The sequence below is a fragment of the Dreissena polymorpha genome, chromosome 7, assembly GCF_020536995.1.
Source record: "Dreissena polymorpha isolate Duluth1 chromosome 7, UMN_Dpol_1.0, whole genome shotgun sequence".
Lineage (NCBI taxonomy): Eukaryota > Metazoa > Mollusca > Bivalvia > Myida > Dreissenidae > Dreissena > Dreissena polymorpha.
In genome coordinates this window covers 49,565,056-49,587,921 of record NC_068361.1, presented here as the reverse complement: position 1 = coordinate 49,587,921, position 22,866 = coordinate 49,565,056, and the positions used below count along the sequence as shown (strand labels likewise).

The following is a 22,866-nucleotide window of genomic DNA, read 5'->3' as shown; positions in this document are numbered from 1 at the left end:
CAATCTAGCTTAAGTACTTTTCATGATCCATATTTAATGTTATGAACGGACGCACGAACGGAATGACGCCTACCATTTCTGTATCCCTACCCCTTTCGGCGGGGATAACAGTGCTGTAAACTAGTACATCAGTACTATACCTCACTTTTTTCATATTCAGGCAATGTCAAGTTCATGCTTTATATCCCAGAACTCAGCACGGGCGAAACACGAACATGATTGAAGGGAGCTAATCACGACTGACACTAAGACTTACAGTAAGAGTTATCCCTCGTGGATTGTTCAACGCGACTCTGTTTTTGTACGTTAAAAAACTGTCGACTCGTACATTTGACAGGTTTTATCCACCACATGAACAACTTTGTAAGCACACTTTCACAACTGATTAAATCGAAAACATGTAACAACAACAACAACAACACTTTAAGTTCATGTTCTTTTTTCTTCAGACTTAATATATAACATTATCAAAATATGTGGGAATGACTTATAATGATATATATGAAACCATGATCTACAAACAACTACACAGCTTGTATGAGTTATATATAAATGTGAATACATACAGACTAAATTCAGTTCATGTAAAATATATACATATAAAGTTCATGATATGTTATGATAAAATATATATTTATATATATAAGCTATGTATTCCAAAGGAGGCGTAGTTAGGCCTTCAATATATCACAACAAAATAATGATACAGGAACATAAAATGTACACATATTTTAAAATAAACAACATCATTAAAAAAATTAATATGTAAAATATTTTAGCTACATACCATTTTATTCCAACTGTGAAGAAATATACGTGAATATTACGGAAGTCATCATTAATAATGAATTAAAGACATTCTCTGTTACAAACAATTTGAACACATAATTGTGTTGATGTAATTAATAGTTAGTGCGAGTGACTTCAGTTACACACAATTGCCTTGGAAAAATGGGGCTTAGTGCATGTGCATAAAGTGTCGTCCCAGATTAGCCTGTGCATTAGATTAACTTTTTTTAACTCGCAAAAATTGAACATCTGATAAATTTACAAACAACAGAATTATTAATTGCATAAAATGCATGCATACAGCAAAACATGCTTAACAGCAAAAAACTATGGAATGTTACAATACTATCTGATATGTTACAATACTATGTGATATGTTTCAAACTATTGAAATTAATATTTTTGTGAATGTATGAATAGAATCAACCGTTTGTTATCATGTGCTGTAGTATAACATAGACAGATAAATGAAAAAAAAACACATTCAAATATCTGCAAAATAATCGCAATGATTAGAAATAATTATTGACACAAATGTGAAAACTGTAACTAAATACTAGTAGCACAATAGTTATATGATCCTCGGTCTTGGAAAACTAGGCTTTATGCATGTGAATTAAATGGGCTTTATGCATGTGAATTAAATGTTGTCCCAGATGAGCCTGGCTAATAAGGAACAACACTTTCAGCCTAGACTGGATGTTTATTTTGCACAAGCTTCCTTCAAAATGAACAATCTATAAATATGGATAGTGTGGTCCCTGTTTAGCCTGGGCAGACTGCACAGGCTAACCAGGGATGACAATTCACCCTCATACATTAAGCCCTGTTTTCCCAGAGTCTGTCTCATTTTATTATTCAGATATCCATGTTCATCAAACAACATTAATGGATATATTTCAGAGTTGGCTAAAGCTGTAAATGGATCCATACACGGATTTTACTAACTAAAATGTTCACTGATATACAGACTTGTGAAATAATACATACTGGCAAGATAAAACAATACTTGAATCTTAGAAAAATACTTTATATGAATCTTTTAATGGTATCTTCCCCCAAGTCTATATTTATACAGATTCCTCTCCTATTTTTGACTTAAATTTCGAATAATTAAAAAGTGAAATGTGTGTTTGTAAAACAGAGCTGTTGAACATATCAATGATACATTCTTCAAGGTTGTCAAAATGTTTTAAGTTACATGACCAAATCCTAAATCAAAGCATTTTTAATTTCTTACATTCCAACTGCAACATTTCATTATTCGAAAATAGGGTCTTACTTTTCAGTTTATAACAACTAAGTCTGAATTTCAGTCCTTTAAAACGTGATTTAATAAACCAGACAAGGCTTTACATAGGTAAAATATTAAAACAAAATTCTTAACAAAATGATGATAAAATTTGCAACACTTTGGATAAGATTTAAAATAATGTATCAACAAAATCCTGCAGACTATTAGTAATATCAAACATACAATTTGATTATACAATATCGGTACATTATACAAATCCTGTGCTTAAAGAATGATACAATTTACACAGGCAAAGATAATGAGATTTTGTCAATATGACTTCCTTACATAAGACTGTAATTGAAACAACGCCCAATGTTTCAATATATGAATATTTACACAGACGAAAATAAATATTTGAATACGGGATAAATTTAGATTTCAATGTAAACAAATTTGCCTCATACAAAAAAGACACTTGACTTTGCTTGTATGATTAAATTATTTCTTCAAAACTATTCTCAAGAATTTCAATGTTTTTATGTTAGCTCGAAATGAAAACAAATATCCTACAAATTAAATGAAGTTTCTTAGCAAATAATTATAGCTTAACACTTCAAATCTCAAAGTTTTTTTGTCAAAGCAAAATCACACTACCCTGCCTTATAGTTATAATATTACACAGAATGAAGTATATCATTGAGTCTATGGCAAAGGAATGCTTCGTTCATGTGCATAAAGTGTCGTCTCAGAATAGCCTGTGAAATCCGCTCATGAATTAAGACAAATTTAACAACAGCCGGGCTCATATTATTATTTTCCCAGTATTTTGGTGCTCTCTTTCATAATATTATTCCCAATATTTACAATAGTTGTTTAGTCTTTATAAAACTATTATTTTGATCACCAATTACAAAATAAATCAAGCAAGGTTTGATAGGAAGTAAGGATCTATAAATACAATTATGTATACAAAAACTTTTTAAACATCACACTTAAAGCGGGTATATACGATTTTGTCAAATATTTTTGAATTTATATAAAATGTGTAAAAAAACTAATTATATATATATTTCAATACAAATTAAAATAAAAGTTAAGAAGAACATGTGTCGAAAAATGCGAAATAAGCCAGATATTTAATTCTCAAATTGAAAACGGCTGTACAGCCGAATTCGCCAGCATGTATATCATACATGTACAATGTGAATCTAAACTTAGTTTAACGGTTTATTTGAATTTCTGCAACGATATCTATTCATACGACACACGAACACTAACTCCAATCCTAATACAAAAACGAATGCTTTGGTTATTGTAGGAAAATATGTTTGTCACAATCGGCTCGGGCCGCTAATTTGTCTTTGCTGCATTTTATGAAATTCGGCTTTAATGCATACTTTTTCTTGTCTATTTTGTGTAATTGTAACATATTTGATCAATATATTACAAATAAACACATGTAAAAAATCGTATATACCCGCTTTAACACATATAAATATTAAATATACTAGTAACTGGTTTTCAATACTTTGATTGCATAATATAGATGAGTAGGTATAATCTTATGATATGACATCATTCAATTATCAAAACATTCTAAGTATCAAATATTTAGTTTCCAAACCCACACTTTGATGGCATATCTCTAAACAGGCATATCATGTATGTCTATCACTCATAAAAGTTTACCTTGTCCTTTGTTTAATAAACATTTTTTTCATTAAGTACAACAAAATTAATGAAAATAAATTGATGCATTATTTATAATTATCTGAATACAATTTTATAGAGTTAAATGCTAAGAACATGTTTATTGATATCACAAACTGAGCTTAGAGGATTATTGTCTGCTGACCACAAACGAAAGAATTTTGAACATGGCACATGTTTTGAATATTTCATCCTCTTAAAGGAACCCAAATGGAAACAACAGGAAAGTAAGCGGTTACACAGTAATATAATACTTTTATATCTGCACAGTACAAAAAGGAAAATAGCACAAAATGCAATTTGGTGGACAGGTCCGTGATTACGTATTAATGTATTCCACAATTCCACAACCCATAATACACCTCCAAGGTGAAAGACTTAATAGTCTGCTGAAATGTTCATCCATCATGGTGGTGGTTAACCTTCAACAAAGGGACAAAAGCAAATAAATTCTGCTTTAGCTTTCGTATAAGCTTTTTCACATGATATTCATGACAGCAGTTCTTTATCCCATCGTCTTCATCCAACGGAGACTTCACACTATCACACTGCAGCTGTATGGCTGGCCACAGGAGGGGCCCTAAATGAGTCGTTCCAGGGGGGGTTTCTTCATCACATGACCCAGTTCCACCCGTGAGCCTGTGATCTCCTGCCGGGCAGGGCTATACACCCCGTGGGTCGCTCGCTTGTTGCGTACACACATTAGGAAGACCACCACTCCTGCAAAACAAGCAACACGGAAAATTAGCATCTAAAGTTGTTCACACTCTTAATGAAAGCACTAGGTTTACAACTGGTTCAGAAAACTTGTTAGTAAGCTGGCCATTTTCTGCCTTCCTAACAAAATTCCTAACGCGTCTAATTATCTATATAGTTTGAAATTACATCTAGTGTCATTTAGCCTATATTTATTGCACAAATTGTAATCAAAATTTTATTTCTAAGAGTAACTTCTTTACCACATTGTGAAGATTATTAAAATGAATACTGTCAAATTTATATTATTTGTGGGACATTAACCCTTTGCATGCTGGGATATTTGTCGTCTGCTAAATTGGTGTCTGCTGAATTTCTAAAATTAGCATTTTCTTCGATTTTTTTTCCAAAGAATACTGTCAGAATAGCAAACAATTTGGATCAAGAACAGACACCACGTTTTGTGGCGTCTGATCTTGATCCAAACTGTTTGCAAAAGCCTTATAAATTCGGTTCCAGCGCTAAAAGGGTTAATTTTTTCATTGATTTTGTTTATCAACAAATTAAACACAAACATGTCGGAAAATTCCTCTTTTTTTCCAAAATATAAAATTCACGAATTTTCAAATCCACTAAAAAGCATGAAATTTCATGAAAAAGAAAGTAAACAGTAAAATCATAAAATCCTGCATACAAAATGTCTGGTACTCACCTATGACAACTAGAATGACAAAAACTGCTATACACGGCCCAACTATGTACCACGTTATGTCGTCTGACATCACTGCCTCACTCTGTGAACACAACAATAAACAAGAGGGTCATGATGGCCAAAGATCACACATTTGTGTAATGGGTCATGGTCAATTTAGAACCCAGGGATAGATTTAAACAATCATTGTAGAGGACCACTATGCCATGTTACACATAGAATATCAAACCTGGTCCTTGGCGGTTTTAGTTGATTTTTAAAAGGGACTGAAAAATCTTCACCCTTTTCTGATATATTTTGAACAAGAGATTGCCAAGCAATATTGTCCCCTACCGGTGAAACTCCACCCTTGTCATTTCTTTTTTATTTGTTGCCATAGCAACCAGAATTCTTGATGTAGGAACAAAATGAAATGACATGCATAATCTCCATATTGCCATCTATATGTTTCAAGTTTCATGAAAAAATATTAATAACTTTTAAAGTTATCGCAGGATCCAGAAAAGTGTGACAGACAGACTGACTGACAGACATAGCGCAAACCACAAGTCCCCTCCAGTTTCACCGGTAGGGTACAATAAATAGGCTTTTTCAAAGATTTAAAATATTTATTTACTATAGTTTACATAAATTATGTGACCACTGGGACATGGCCAGTTTCAATTCCAATGGACAATCTTTGTAAAAGACAACACAATATTTAACCCCTCTTGCTTACACATTCAGATTTGTCAAGTAATTTGCTATATAAGTTTATTTAAATCATGTAATCTCTAGAGCATGACCAAATTTGACCCCAGGGCCATGATTTGTACAAACTTTGTAGAGGACGACTAAAAGATGTTACACACGAAATATTAAACAAATGACTCATGCGACTTTAGAGATTTTTTTATTGATTTTATAAGTTTCAACCATCCCATTGTGAATAAAATACTGTATTTTAAATATGTTTATTTCTGGAAAACTTCAATTAACCCTTTACCACTTAGATAATTATGTATTTTTACACATTTGCAGTCCTTTAGAAAGTAACATTCAATTACCGGTAAATACCTTTCTTGCTAAATTCAAGTTTTAAAGGCTTCATTTCCAACCCTTAGATACTGATGAGCAGCAAACAGCATAAAACCTGAACAGACTGCGAGTAACTCGCAGGCTGTTCTGGTTTTATGCTGTTTGCAAAAGACATTTTCACTTTGCTTCTTATGGGGGAAAGGGTTAACAGACTGTATACTCAAGAGTCCCACACGTTGCATACCTTTGCCTGACATGTCTGTCCAGACCATCCCTCAGCACACGCGCAGGTGAAACTGCCGTTGGTGTTGGTGCAGGTGCCTGCGTTGTAGCACGGCGTCTCCTTACATTCGTCTATGTCTATCTCACACTGGCTGCCGTTATAACCTAAAAGAGATCAGAGAGAAGCATTGGTAAGGTTTTTTGTTTGATAATTGGCATTGCTAATGGTCCTGTTAACCCTTTCCCACTCAGAAGTATAAATTGCTATACGCAACCAGCATAAAACCATAACACCCGCTTTATGCTGTTTGCTGCTCATCAGTATCTCAGGGTTTTAAACTTAGCCTGTAAAACTTGAATCTTTAAAGAAAGGTCTTAAATTTAATTTTCTAAGGAACTGCAAACAGGTCAACGTGCCCATTTGAGCGGGAAAGGGTTTAAGATCTTTTCAGTCACCAGGGCTAGTTTTGACTGAATCCATAACAAACCTTTACCATGCAATTAGTCAGATTACAAAGTGGGATTTCTCTCTCTTTGTAAAGTTTGAAACAAAATCTGGTTTTTCGTTTGGAAAATTGACATCTTTATGGTTGTGTAACTCCTATCATGGACAATCAATGAATCAGTAAGATTTGATGGTTTACTACTTCAGTCACTGCAAAAAGGTAAGATTATCAGCAAATAATAAAATGGAAGCCTAATTGATGGTTTTGGATGATTTTATCCCATGTTGGCATGAAACAAAAGGGCCATCATGGCCATTAAGACCTCCCAAAGTTCAAGTTACATCAATTGTTGAAGACTTGGCTTGGTTTTTACCTGACTTGACCCACATTCAAACATGGCCTTGATATTGTAAACATTCTGACCAAGTTAAAAAAAAATGAGTCCTAAATGTAGCTTTTACAGTGGGTTTTAAAACATGTGATCTAGTGACCTAGTTTTTGGAACAAAATGACCCATATTTTAAATTTGCCTAGATATTGTAAAGATTAATATTTCATCTAGGTCTAGTCTTAAATGTGGCGTCTAAGAGTCGTAACAAGATAATCAAACTTAATTTTTGAACATGTGAAAAATGTGGCCTCTAAAGTTCTTACGAGCTAAAAGTTGATACAATGCACTATGCTGAACATAGGGAAATCATAATTCCTCACCATTGCCCACCATGAGAAATTCTTGGTCAGGTGAGCTAAAAATGTGTGCACCATCTATCCATACTTATACACAGTAAAGTATGGTAACTAACCTGTTTCAGTACAATTGCAGACGTAAAGTCCAATCTGGTTTGAGCAGTCCCCTTTGTTGAGGCAAGGGTTAGAGGCACATTCGTTTATATCCACTGCGCACGTATCCCCCGTGTACCCGGTGGCACACTCACACCTATAAGAGCCTGGGTTGTTCTGGCACGTTGCTCCGTTCTGACACGGCGTGCCCGTGGTACACTCGTCTATGTCCTCGGAACAGTTGACACCCCGCCAACCTGGGGAATATTAGCTTTTGGTATTAGAAGCTATAAAAAACATGGTATCTGTCATGTCTATGGCTGCAATGTTCAACACCATGTATTCATATTTAAAAGACCGTCACAATTTTTCACAATGTGGTTCTTAACCTGGAAATATAAACAACAAGTAGACCCCTCTATTTGGCTACATTATTTTCTTTACAAAACCCATACAATACTCAAAATGAAAAGATTTTTTGTAATAGTGAGGCAATTATGGTTTAAGAAAACTTTGAGCCAGGCATCTGAAAAAAAAAACACAATTTCCAGTACATGAGACCTACCTGGATTACAGTGACATTGATAGGTGTATGATGGTGATACAGTGAGGTTCTGGGTGCAGTGGGTGGCGTTAAGACAGGGCTGTTCCGCGCACGGTCCCTTTATCTCACACTTCACTCCTGAAAAATACAGAGCAATGTACTACAGTCTCCAAATGAAACTTCACTCTGAAGAAGATGGGCTAAATGTATGTGCATATAGTGTTGTCCCATATTAGCCTGTGCAGTCTGCACAAGCCAATATGGGACAACGCCATCTGCTTTGATGGAATTGTGTGTTTAAATGAAGTCTCTTAAAAAACAAGAGATGTGTTTGTCAGAAACACAATGCCCCCTATTGCGCCGCTTTGAAATAAAATGTCAATATAATTATCATTTGTCAGGTTTAGAAATTATCTCCCTTTTAAAGCTTATTACTGCCCTTGGATAGTTTTTTTGACTTTTGACCTTGAATGATGACCTTGACCTTTCACCACTCAAAATGTGCAGCTTCATGAGATACACATGCATGCCAAATATCAAGTTGCTATCTTCAATATTCAAAAAGTTATGACCAAACTTTAACGAAGGGTTAAGTTTTAGGAAAGAAAAATACAATGATATTTGACCTTTGACCTTGAAGGATGACCTTTTCCTTGACTTTTCACCACTCAAAATGTGCAGCTCCATGAGATACACATGCATGCCAAATATGAAGTTGCTACCTTAAATATTGCAAAAGTTATGAAACTTTAACCAAGGTTAAAGTTTTGGGACAGAATGACAGAATAACAGACAGGCCAAAAGCAATATGTCCCCGATCATTCGATCCGGGGGCATAAAAATCAAGTTCAGGCGGAAAGTGTCATTCCCTGATTATCCTGTGCAGACTGCATAGGCTAATCTGGGATGAAACGCTGGCATTTAAACCGATTGGCCCTAAGCAAGGCTCAAATTACCCTCCACCAATAGCATCACCATTGAAACCTGCAACACATGACATTCAACCATATCTAGAATTTCAAAAAGCTTCTAAGCCAGTTCCCAAAAATTGGACATCACAATTTATCTTTAAAAGGCTGAATTAAAAATAATACTTAGCAATACCACATTGGCATATTTTGATCATTATTTTTGAATTGCAGTATAAAATGAAACCGTACCTGACTGTAGTTAATTAATTAACTCCATTTGACATGTATTCCAAATGTGAAAGTTAATAAGAAATCAAAGTATCTGTAAACCCCATCAAATGTGTCTATAATTACTGCACACTTTCCCAACAAAGGCCATCATAAGACAAACAAGTCATAAAGTTTTCAACACAGTATTTAATCTGATAAGTTTGAGGCAAGGTAATGTCCCCATCTCTCCATCACACAGTGAATTACTTTTGCCCACAGGGGCCTAATAGGTGGTTTATGATTTCAGGAACTTGTACACTATTTACTCATTCTACACTTATGCGCAGGATTTTATTGCAAGTTTTATTCAAAACTATTACTGATTGTGCTCAATTCCACTACCTAATATCTGTTGTAATAAATGTAAATTTGATTTTATTGTACATGTTAGTCTAAGTTCTGTTACTAATTATCACTGATTGATTTATATCAAGGGTCAAATAAATCTCCTTTTACCTAACAAGATATGGATTTATCTATCAAATACTTTAAGATAAGGATTTATCTCTCACATACTTTAAGATATGGATTTATCTATTAAATACTTTTCTCTGATATTATCTTATACACTATAATTGACCAGTCGCCAACTCCGCCCACATTTTGTCAATCAGCCAATCAGATATCGATTTTTCACACACCCCTCAGCAACGCTTATCTGGCCGCCATTTTGTCCAACAAACAAAGCGTGTTGTACATATGGAATGGACGTAATTTTTAAGAGTTTACACAGATTTTATATCAAATGCATGATCAATACTGTTCGATCATTATTCAAAATTGTAGGTGTTATACATACTTTATAAAAGGTTATTATTTTATCTTTATTTCTTGAACATATGAACGAGTAATGAGAAAACAAACACAATAAATAGTTTAACCACACCAGGTGTGTGTTCTATAAAACGTATTATACCGTTTGATGCACAATATTATTAAGCAGTTTGGGCAACATAATAATTGCCGCACGTGCTTATTAATCTCAGCGTAATTGTCGATGATTAATAAATAACAGTATGTTGCGTGGATCTCAGAATGAAGGAACATTAAGGCATTGTTAGGTACTGTACACAAGAAAAGAAAACTATTTAATTACTTAAATGATTTCCAATTATATATTTATTTTCTGTGGATCATAAACAAGGGAAATCATTTTAAATTGTTAACTTAAATATTGTTTTAACTAAAGTAAAAACAACAATAAGGTGATTTCAACGCGGCTTAGCCAGCTTAAAGCGACTTCAAGTGTAAAATGTACGGCTTATAATACAACAACAACATTTCTAATACAACATATATTGATACGGGGAGAAATGTGAAAATTGCAATTAACATATAAGGGCCATCTTGTTATAAATAAGCAAATGCATAATATGCTAAATGTATTCAATTCGAATGTTCGTGAACAGCACCGTAATACCAACATTTCATTTTTTGATAGTGAAATGTAACAGGTTCGCATTAAACATAAATGAAATAAAATGCATATTAGACTATCTGTTAATGAAACCACGAAATTAGGCCTGTATTAAATTATGGTTACAATCAAAATTTAATTTATATCTAAATAAAAAAATCGGTGTCTTTTTAAAAATAACACAATAAAACAAAGATCTAAACATTTTTAATAAACAAAAAACTCATCATGATATGGATGTGTCATTTGCATTTAATAAAAATATTTTCAAAATTATATATGAATAGCCACCGGGTTCACTGTCAGACGGTTGAATACAAGTTCAAAATCAATATGAAATAAATGCTCATTTTTACAACGGATTTTTCATCAACTCCCTATATAATATGTATAAGAAACGTTTCTGATAGTCAGTCTGCCGTTAACACATTTATTTTGATTACGCCATTTCTCTCTAAAGTATATATGATTGTATTAACGTTTTACAAAGCAGTTTAGTTTAGTGTGCAGCTTTAATAATTTATATTATAGAAAAGAGCATAATACATCATTACAAATATAGAATTTCCCTCACGTAATCCGCTATAATTGCGATCTGCTTGTCGGAGTTTTCTAATCACTAGACCACGTGACTATGTGGGCGGAGCGATCGATAATTTGGCGATTGGTCAATTATCTAGGTAACATCTGCACGACTGAACATTAACCCATATTTGTGCCTAGTGGACTCTTCCATCCTTCTAAATTAGATCAATTTATTTCCAAAATTAGGAATGTCTAGTATATTTATTTCTATATTTAGAATATTTCTTACAGAAATTCCTATAAGCAAACAGCGCAGACCCTGATGAGACGCCGCATCTTGTGGCGTCTTATCTGGGTCTACACTGTTTGCCAAGGCCTTTTTTCTAGACGCTAGGCAAAAATGGGTTAATGGTTTTGTAATATTGGATGATAATTTATCCCATCATGGCTACATAATGTTTATTACTCCTTACAATGTTTATTACCTGTCAACATGTTGATAATCTTCAGATTTGTTTATTAAGCATTCCCAGCAATATTTCACATTCAGTACAAGTAATTTGGTCGGAGTTTTTTTTAAACATTGGAAAATGGGGTAGGGGCCCTTTAGATTGGGAACAATTGGATTGTTTTTACTAAAATTGCGAAATTGTTTGGGTTTGTTTAGCTTAAAACAAATCCTTCAAAATTTAAAATATAAGTGTTCGTAACATGATATTAGCTAAGGTTAAACTCATAGAGATGGAAAGAGAGATGAATTGAATGTTTTTATTTGGACACCTTCAAATGGGAATTTTCAGAAAAAAATATATACTTTTTGGGATTGTAAATTGGGCCAAATTTCATCCCAAAATTGGACAGAAACAAGATGTGTTTGTGAAACACAATGTCCCCCTATATGATGTTTGACCTTGTAGGATGACCTTGACCTTGTGAAGGATGACCTTGACCTTTCATCACTCAAAATGTGCAGCTCCATGAGATACACATGCATGCCAAATATCAAGTTGCTATCTTCAATATTGCAAAAGTATTTATAAAATATGCCATTTGGGCCACATATATTTGACCTCTGACCTTGAAGGATGACCTTGACCTTTCACTACTCAAAATGTGCAGCTCCATGAGATACACATGCATGCCAAATATCAAGTTGCTATCTTCAATATTGCAAAAGTATTTATAAAATATGCCATTTGGGCCACATATATTTGACCTCTGACCTTGAAGGATGACCTTGACCTTTCACTTCTCAAAATGTGCAGCTCCATGAGATACACATGCATGCCAAATATCAAGTTGCTATCTTCAATATTGCAAAAGTATTAATAAAATGAGCGATTTTGGCCACATATATTTGACCTCTGACCTTGAAGGATGACATTGACCTTGACCTTTCACCACTCAAAATGTGCAGCTTCATGAGATACACATGCATGCCAAATATGAAGTTGCTATCTTTAATATAGCAAAAGTTATTGCAAAATGTTAAAGTTGGCGCAAACAGACAGACCAACAGACAGGGCAAAAACAATTCGTCCCCCACTACTATAGTGGGGGACATAAAAAAACTCACTGTTATGTCATCATGTTTCCAGTTTATCATTCCAGTACTTCACAGACACATAAAGGATTTGGCAGTGGCTTTCAAAGTACGTAACTTTATGTATGTAATTTAATTTAAAACATACAATATAACTTGCCATCTAAGGACACTTCATCTACAATATACTGTTCAACATAGCAAAAGCATGAGTAACCCTTTAAAAACATTCTGGCGCACCTACAATAACCAACATACAGTTTTGCCTATCTTTTACCTGTACACTGCAAAAATGACCATCCATATTTATTTAACAATGTCACATATCACCTAAATTACCTGGCTTTGATAAACACTGAAATACTGTAAATAAATCATGGAGATACAACAAGGTTTGACTGAAACATTCAACCTTTATTTATGACAAAACATGTACACGTGTACATTATAGGAGATTCAATAATGATAAATAATGTACTGTTATTCAACTGGTTTTTCATACAAATCTGCACATAGTATTTACAATAACGCTCCACTATCTACATACATTTAACTAGTTGCATCAACACCAACATTCTGAACATAAATTTTAATGTGTGAACATGAACATAAAACTCTGGACATCAAAATGTCAACAAGAAATCCCAACTTATTTGATTTACCTTGAACACTAACCACACAAACTCCTTTCAGACATAATCTAATGGACCTGAATTAACTGTGATAATAAACACAAACATCCAGACATGAGTGCACATCTGAAAACCTGCAAATATCAACTTATTTTGAAAACAGCAACAACATAACCATATATTTAAAAGATACAAAGACTTATTTACATATTCCCAAACTGGGTGAGTTTTGAATTGAAGCTAGATGCATTAGGTTTACTTAACACAATGCTGCCCATTGGACAGTAAGCAAATAAAGCGAGTTTAAATAAGAGCTGCAGAGATTTACAACTTTATTACTATGATGTCAGCTTTGAAAATTCCCAAGTAACAGCTTAACTCCTGAGATCTATGCAGGTATTTCCAACTGCAAACTTGAATTATAAAAAAAATCTTGTGACTTTTCTATTGAAAAAAAAAATTGCAGAAACATATAACTACCTGATCACAGGAAATTTCTTTTAAAATCTTTCTGTGTTTTGTTATGGTCAGAATAAAGATATCAGATTACCCGTAAATAACATTTTCATAGCAGTTGGATCTCATTAGTCAATCCCTTACTATGACAAGACAATATTTAAATCAATTGACCAAGTTGAAAAGCTTGTCACTTAGATTTTTAGATTAGTACATGTATTATGTGTTCTTAGTATTTTGTATAACAGGCTGAGTAACTCTTCATACACTCGCATATTTAGAGCTAGACTTGATTGTCTCCCTTTGTCTCCCTTTGAGATAAATTGTTATGTCAGCGCAATAATTAAGTGAATATATATGAGCCTCGCTCTAGGAAAATGGGGCTTAATGCATGTGCATAAAGTGTAATCCCGCTTTAGCCTGTGAAGTCATAACACACTAATCTGGGACTACACTTTTCACCCATACTGGATATTCCTTTATTAGAGACTTTTTTCCCCAGAAAATTCCATACAAGCTGAAAAATAAGTCTAATCTGCACAAGCATTAAGCTTTATTTTTACCAGAGCCGGGCATATATATTATTTTTGTGTCAATATTTTATTTTGTCAATCTTAAAACAACATGAATATAAAAGGAGGCTTGTTAAATAAACTATTGTATAATGGTACCATAAAACAAATGGTATCTACTTCTAAACAAATTATAACAATAAATTTACGGTGATATTGACAACTTTAGTTGTCTTTGTTGCAAGAGCACAAATTGTGCCTTTGTGTCGTATGAACAATTCTGATAAATGGGGCTTTCCCAAAAACGCTCATATCTTGCGTACATAAATGAAATTTCTCCTGTGAAAAATGAAAATTATTTGCCATTGTAAAACCCTAATTTTGTCCATGTTTGTGTACTGCTTAGTTTGATATTGTAGTTTTTTTTATTCATAAAGGTTATATCTGTTTTGAAAAAACACACACTGTACATAGCAAGAAGACAGACATTTATAGACATAATTGTTGTACATAGCAAGAAGACAGACATTTATAGACATAATTGTTGTACATAGCAAGAAGACAGACATTTATAGACATAATTGTTATGTGTTTGTCCAAGAATGAGAAGTAAACCGCTTGGATCATATGGAAACTAAAATCCATTTAATGTTTGTAAAGCAAAACTTTTTAAGCAATTGTTTTTCATCTGGTATTTTTCTTTTGGTTCATAGCAAATACACACACAATCATTGCCACAAACAAATGTGTAAAGGTTAGTCACATTAACAATAATTATGTAGCCATAAATAATTCATTGTAAAGTTACATCCGCAAATACAGTTACGTAAGTACTGAACCACCTATTATACAGCCAATACAGGTACAATCATTTTGCAGGAATATTGATGATATGCATTGTCAAGACAAGACTATTAGACATTGAAGAGATCAAGTGAAAATCGTATATAGAAAAGCCATCCAGAGAGTTGATCCTTGAGTCAGTGGTGTTCACTAAAGATGTCAAAAAACAACACAAGCATGTACTGAATCTACCTAGAAAACAGACACAAGTTTGCCTCAATTAACTTTAGACTTTTGATGTAATCAAGGTAGCCTCAATTATCCTTAGGTTTTTAATGCAATCAATCTAGCCTCAATACACCCTAGGCTTTGAATGCAATCAAGCTAGCCTAAATTAATCTTAGGTTTTGAATGCAATCAAGCCAGCCTCAATAAACCTTTGGCTTTGAATGCAATCAAGCCAGCCTAAATAAACCTTAGGCTTTGAATTCAATCAAGCCAGCCTCAATAAACCTTTGGCTTTGAATGCAATCAAGCTAGCCTGAATTAATCTTAGGTTTTGAATGCAATTAAGCTAGCCTCAATAAACCTTTGGCTTTGAATGCAATCAAGCTAGCCTCAATAAACCTTTGGCTTTGAATGCAATCAAGCTAGCCTCAATAAACCTTTGGCTTTGAATGCAATCAAGCTAGCCTCAATAAACCTTTGGCTTTGAATGCAATTAAGCTAGCCTCAATAAACCTTTTGCTTTGAATACAATCAAGCTAGCCTCAATAAACCTTAGGCTTTGAATTCAGGGGTGTTCCCTAAAGATCTATAAAAAAAAGCATGTAATGAATCTACCTAGAAAACAGACACAAGTTTGCCCAAATTAACCATAGGTTTTGAATGCAATCAATCTAGCCTCAATTATCCTTAGGCGGTGAATGCAATCAAGCTAGCCTAAAAGGACATTACGCTTTTACTGCAATCAAGCAAGCCTCAATATACCTAAGGCTTTCGATGCAATTAAGCAAGCCTCAATAAACCTTAACCTTTTGATGAAATCAAGCTAACCTAAATTATCTTAGGCTTTCAATGCAATCAAGATAGCCTCAATTAACCTTAGGCTCTCAATGCAATTAAGCTAGCCTCAATAAATCTTAGACTTTCGATGCAATCAACCAAGCCTTAATAAACCTTAGGTTTTCGATGCAATCAACCTAGCCTCAATAAAACTAAGCTTTTGATGCAATCAACCAAGCCTCAATAAAACTAAGGCTTTTGATGCAATCAACCTAGCCTCAATAAAACTAAGGCTTTTGATGCCATCAACCTAGCCTCAATAAAACTAAGGCTTTTGATACAATCAACCTAGCCTCAATAAAACTAAGGCTTTTGATACAATCAACCTAGCCTCAATAAAACTAAGGCTTTTGATACAATCAACCTAGCCTCAATAAAACTAAGGCTTTTGATGCAATCAACCTAGCCTCAATAAAACTAAGGCTTTTGATGCAATCAACCTAGCCTCAATTTGTCGGCTCGGGTGCTACTTACATGTACCCAGGGTACACTTAAGTATACTTACGTGTAACCAGGGTATGCTTAAGTATACTTACATGTACCCCGGGTAATTTAAATATACTTAAATTTACCCAGGAATTTCAATGCTAAATCGGTCGTTGTAGGCTATTTTAAAATTAATTATGTTCATATTTTTGTCAATTTTTTGTTAAATATATGGCCTTAATATTATCTAAACTCATACTCAAAAAGCATGTTGATGCAGTTTTTATTTAAATAGAAGTTTGTTTCGTTATTACGGTAATCGGTAGCATGTTTTACAACATTGGATTTTGAGCGGGAATATAACTCCGGTACAGTCTAATATCGGCCGGGTATGTTTTAATATATTTACTGTACCCAGTGTACATGTACGTATACTTACATGTACCCAGGGCACATATAAGTAATACCTCAGCCGACAATGACCAATCGAGCATAAACAAACCTTAGGTTTTTAATGCAATCAATCTAGCCTCAATAAACTTTAGACTTTTGATGCAATCAAGATAGCCTCAATAAATCTTAGGTTTTCAATGCAAACATGCTATCCATAGTAAACCTTAGTTTTTAGATGCAATCAAGGTAGCCTCAATAAACTTTTGGCTTTCGACGTAATCAAGCTAGCTTCAATAAACTTTAGGCTTTCAATGCAATCAAGCTAGCCTCAATAAACTTAAGCCTTTCAATGCAATCAAGCTAGCCTCAATAAACCTTATGCTAAAATGTACCGGTATTGTTTAAAACTAACAAAGACATGACAACTCACCTTCATAGAATTCCTGACAGCTGCACTTCCACTGTAGATTGTCTGGTGTAATTTGGCATGTTCCACTATTTTGGCATGACGTGATGAGAGCACTGCAGTTCGGTGTGCCGCAGTCCTTGCCGGTGTATCCCTCTGTGCAAGAGCAGTTGTATGTGCCGTTAAAATTCTCGCAGGTTCCATTGTTCTTACAGTAGGTCGGTCTGTTTTCTACACTGCATTCATCAAAGTCCTCATGACAATAGATACCTGGAAATATGCAACAACATGGATATCACAGCACTCATGACAATAGATACCTGAAAATATGCAACAACATGGATATCACAGCACTCATGACAATAGATACCTGGAAATATGCAACAACATGGATATCACAGCTGCAGTGATCACAAATATTGGAGCTGCACTCTTGGATTGGGCTTTATGCATGTGCGTTTTGTCATCCCAAAATAACTTGTGCAGTCTGCTATCCACCAAGACTGGATTTTTGTTTAGAAGAGCAAAAAGCGTCGACCCTGATTAGCTTATTTGAACGGTAGTACAGTCTAATCTGGGATGACACTTAACGCACATGAGATAAGCCTGTTTTTAACAGAGTGAGGCACATTTACAAATTCTACTAACCAAATTGTGGGCTTTATATTGCTGGTTGTTAACTTTTGGTAAAATGCCTGAAAACAATAACATGTGCTAAAAATACATAACAGATTTGCAGAATAAATTTACAGTTCTACAAAGAAAGAAATAATAACTACCGGTAATTCCTTCAAAGCTATGTGAATACATGCCCCTTGCACAAACGACCTACCAGTATAGCCAGTGCCTGCACACCCGCAATCAAACCCTGGAGTTTTGTCCCTACATATACCTCCATTCTCGCAAGGTTGTAGTCTCACACACTCATTGATATTTTGTGTGCATTGTGCCCCATCATAAACTGAAAATATATATAGCTACAACATTAAATATTTAAGCCTTTTAACACTCACAAATAATATTACTACTTGTACTCAATTTTCAACGATTAAAATATCTTTTAGACTGCTGTTGTTGCAAAAGTCCCTTAATAGGATAGTTTCAATGTAGTAATTGGACCTGTTAAGTCTCTCCACAATTGTTCTGACCCTTTGAGCCCTGTCTGGAAGAACTGGTGTTATTGCCTGTGAGTAAAGTGTCTTCCCACATAAGCCTGTGCTGTCCGCCCAGACTAATCAGGGACGACACTTTCTGCTTTTACGGCATTTCTCATTTAGAGGCTTAGCCATAATCCAGTTTAGGTGGAGAGAGTTGTCCCTGAAGGGTATGTTCAGACTCCTTAGCATAATTTTAGAAATATTTAATGCACATTCATTCAGCCCAGTTTTCACAGAACGAGGCTCGTTTTCTTAAAAGCTGTTATCTTCATCTCAGCAATATTGGGAACAAAATCCTTATCAGAAGATACAATCAATGCTTATTGTACATATCGTCTGTGATTTAAAATGATTTTATATTGGTAAATTTAGTATCTCCAGATTAACAATGTTTTTATTAATCTAGCTAATTCTAGAGTAATTCTGTCTGTTGAAATACCGGAAGCCAAAGTAGATTATTTGAGCCTTGTTCTGGATAAAGGGCTACATGCATGTGCATATATTGTCATCTCAGATAAGCCTTAGCAATCCTCTCGGGCTTATCAGAGAGGCTACTTTCCACATAGACTGGATTTTTCTGTTAAACAGACTTTCTATACACGATTAATTCCATGACTCATGCACAGGCTAATCTGGGATGACACTTTATGCAAGGTCCTTAAGCCCGTGTTCCCATAATGAGGCTTATTTAATTTCAGCAATATGTAATCAGGAACTGACTCTATGGTGACGTCTAATATACCTGTGTACATACACATATGCAGATATGATAAAGGATATGATAGATCTACTCACATATGGAAGGTGTACAGTTGCAAGCGTAGCTGTTGATTCCGTCCACACATTGCCCACCATTGAGACAGTAGTTTGTCAGGCAGTTGTCTTCATTCTCGCTGCAATTCACCCCCTTGAAACCTGTAAAGAACAAAACAAATCTTTTACCCGATGCACACAATTCTTTTTTTCATGTTTTTTTATGTGTCAATGTGATCATGGTTGACCAAAAGAAGTCCTGACTATGGGGAAATATATAGTGTTAATGACTTTTAAAGATTGACCTATAACAGGGTTTATACAGATTTTATCTAATGAAATTAAAGTACTTTTTAAGCATTTTTCAAGAAAAAAAATCCAAATTCAAGCACATTTTAGTCCGACCTGCTGAAAACTGTACATTATTCTGTGTCCAATACTGACAACATTTTCGCTTAATTGATCACTGCTTGCTTACCATTCTATGTGGCTTACAACAGTCTGCACTACCCTGCTACAGTAACAACTGTTTAGTCAAAAGTAAGATATTTCATTATGATATAGTCATTGCCCAAAAGCATTACACATACCAAAACAAAACCTCTTATTTGTATTGAATATGTATTATAAATTTTCATAACAGATATTCCGGTGGTATAATATATCTGCTACAAAGTGTTAAAGACAATAATGCATCTGCATGTGCGTTCCGTTGATGTTTGGCACTCTTCTGGTGGCTTTTCAACGCTGATTCCCCCATACGACCGACCTCTAAATATGTTCTGCATACTTTACAAGATTCTGTGACTTTAGAATCGGCATTATCCAAAACCCAAAGGGTTCTTCAAAAGCCATCCTTTCTAAAAAAAGTGCACTTATTCGCTGGCATATTTCAACTTGTCAGCACCGAAATGGCATAATACTTACAAATAACACCGAAGTAGACCAATTGGCGGAAGATTAGTAGTAGTTGCCTCCCTTATGTTCTAAAACCCATACTGACCCATACCGATCCAATACCTGCCAGTATGAACAGATCCGAACCGTCATAAATCATGAAAAAAAACTACGACTTCGAACTCATGGAAAAGATATGAAATTATATATATATTTTTACCCTTTGTACGTTTTTCAAGCACCTTTGAAGCCCAAAATAAGCACTTTTTAAGCATTTTTAAGTTTTTATATGCAAATAAGCACTTTTTAAGCAATCCACAGCCTTTATAAGCACTTTTCAAGGTGAACATTGAAATTCAAGCACTTTTCAAGGTCTGTGCAAACCCTGTATAAACTTTTGATTTTGTGAACCTCGCTCTGGGAAAATGGGGTCTAATGTGAGTGTGTAAAGTATCATCCCAGATTAGCAAACACATACTAATCAGGGACAATACTTTACCCTTTTAGGTTATTTTTCGAGTATAACAGAAGTCTCTTCTTAGCAAAAATCTAGTTTAGGCGGAAAGTGTTATAACTGATTTGCGAACTGCACATGCTAATATGGGACAACACTTTACACGCTTGAATTAAGCCCTGTTTTCCAAGAGCTTGGATCAGTAGTGTTATGAAGACACAGCCAGCACATTCCTCTACATATTTTCACAATTTCAGGTGGATAGAAAATTAAATGCACTTAATAGGAATGAGCGTTTTGAGTCCTGATTGTGTGTGTTTTTTCCAATAACATTTTACTAATTATCATATGATATGATGTGGAACAACACAAGTACAATTTGACTTAAATTACATAATATAGCATGATTTTAAATTCAAAAGATGTCATCCCAATCTACTGGTCATGTACGTAATTCCGGCCTGTACGTAAAAAATCGGCCACCTGTGTAAAATCATTTTCATGATATTTACGCACATATTTTGTTTTTATTTAGAAAAATCAACATGAAAACCATCCCCACTCGCAATATTTTGCAAATGTAAGAACCATTTCACCGTAAACTTTTGTGTTAAAATGTCACAAATATAGCAGGAAATATTTGGCTCATGGGGAAAGTGATGTCATCACATGTTGCAACAATTATAATCATATAAGAAACAAATATATCTGATAAAATTATTTTTATTTTATCTAATACACTTTAATCAAAGTTTTACCAATTTATTGTACAAAAACTTATATTCAAAACATACAAATCAGAACCTAAATATAAATTTTTAATATATGAATTACCTCCCTTTAAAAGAATATTGCTAGATTACATGTTTAAATATTATATATAAGCGTTTACTTATAATCAACACTGAAGTCAACTTTTCAAACAAAATGTGTTTACTTTTTTAGCTATGTTTGAAAAAATTTATTAAACACATTAAAAACAAATATTTTTTAATGAAATAGCAGTTTCCCCATTGTTTATATTTATTAAAATAGGTAGGGGGAGTAAATGGTATAATAATTTCGCATTTATTTTAAATTTCAAGTCAAAAAATTTAATAGTATAAACATTGATTAATACTCTGAAATTGAGGACATTTGTCAAAAGATATTGCTTTGTAATTTTATCTGCAGATCAAACCGAAAAGTGGCCGATTTTTTAGGTACATTTAACCTACGAAAATGGATAGTTTACATGTCATCATTTTTTGTTCATTAAGTAACATTCACCGATCTAATTCTATTTAAATTTTCATGCTAGGTGAGTTTTGAACCCAGGATTATATATGTGAAGTTTAGTTTCAACCAGTTGCCTAACACTAAAGATTTTTCTTAAATAGTCCCAAAAGTGGCCGGAATTACGTACATGACCAGTATGCACAGATGGCTTAAAACCCTCTCTGGCTTACAAGAGACAGTTTGGTTTTGAAGAAACCTCCAAGAGAAATCACAATGTGAAGTCAGACTATTCATTCACAAGGTCTCTAACTTACCAGTGCCTGTGCAGTTACATGTGTATTTCTGACGGGCTGTATCCGACATACATGTGCTATTATTCTCGCAAGGGAGATTACTGCAGTAGTCGATGGCATTGTTACAAGTATCGCCGTCGTAGCCAGGCGAACAATTGCACACTGGCATCTGCAACGAATTTGTAACAAAACTTAAAAAACTTTGTTCTTGTGTGATCAATTCATTATTTTTCATTTTTGAGTTGTTTTTCAACTAGGGTTACTAGCCCTTTGTTTTCCTGTGCTGGATTTGTTGCCATTTTCCACAGCATTTCAGTCACATCACAGCAGTGAGTTTACCAACTCCCGCTTTCTTGCGATGGCTGGTTTATCGGTACTTATTGCAGATATTTATTATCAGCACTAATTGCAGATATTTATTATCAGTACTAAATGCAGATATTTATTATCAGTACTAATTGAAGATATTTATTATCAGTACTAATTGCAGATACTTATTATAAGTACTAATTGAAGATATTTATTATCAGTACTAATTGCAGATATTTATTATCAGTACTTATTGCAGATATATTATCAGTACTTATTGCAGATATTTATTA

At 34.1% G+C, this 22,866-nt stretch overlaps 1 protein-coding gene across 5 annotated transcripts in view; it reads right to left on the bottom strand.

Annotated features, from left to right (window-relative positions):
* Window positions 1-428: 428 nt before the first annotated feature.
* Window positions 429-22,866, bottom strand: part of LOC127836930 (protein crumbs-like) — an 87,944-nt gene continuing 65,506 nt past the window's right edge. For all 5 annotated transcript variants that reach the window (XM_052363573.1, XM_052363576.1, XM_052363574.1 and 2 more), the window contains 9 exons: window positions 22,286-22,433; window positions 19,445-19,564; window positions 18,325-18,453; window positions 17,517-17,762; window positions 8,175-8,291; window positions 7,633-7,866; window positions 6,406-6,548; window positions 5,145-5,226; window positions 429-4,456 (listed from right to left, as the gene is read on the bottom strand). In XM_052363573.1, the coding sequence (XP_052219533.1) occupies window positions 4,317-4,456; window positions 5,145-5,226; window positions 6,406-6,548; window positions 7,633-7,866; window positions 8,175-8,291; window positions 17,517-17,762; window positions 18,325-18,453; window positions 19,445-19,564; window positions 22,286-22,433 (1,359 nt within the window). In that variant the 3' untranslated portion in view covers window positions 429-4,316. The remainder of the gene's footprint in view (window positions 4,457-5,144; window positions 5,227-6,405; window positions 6,549-7,632; window positions 7,867-8,174; window positions 8,292-17,516; window positions 17,763-18,324; window positions 18,454-19,444; window positions 19,565-22,285; window positions 22,434-22,866) is intronic.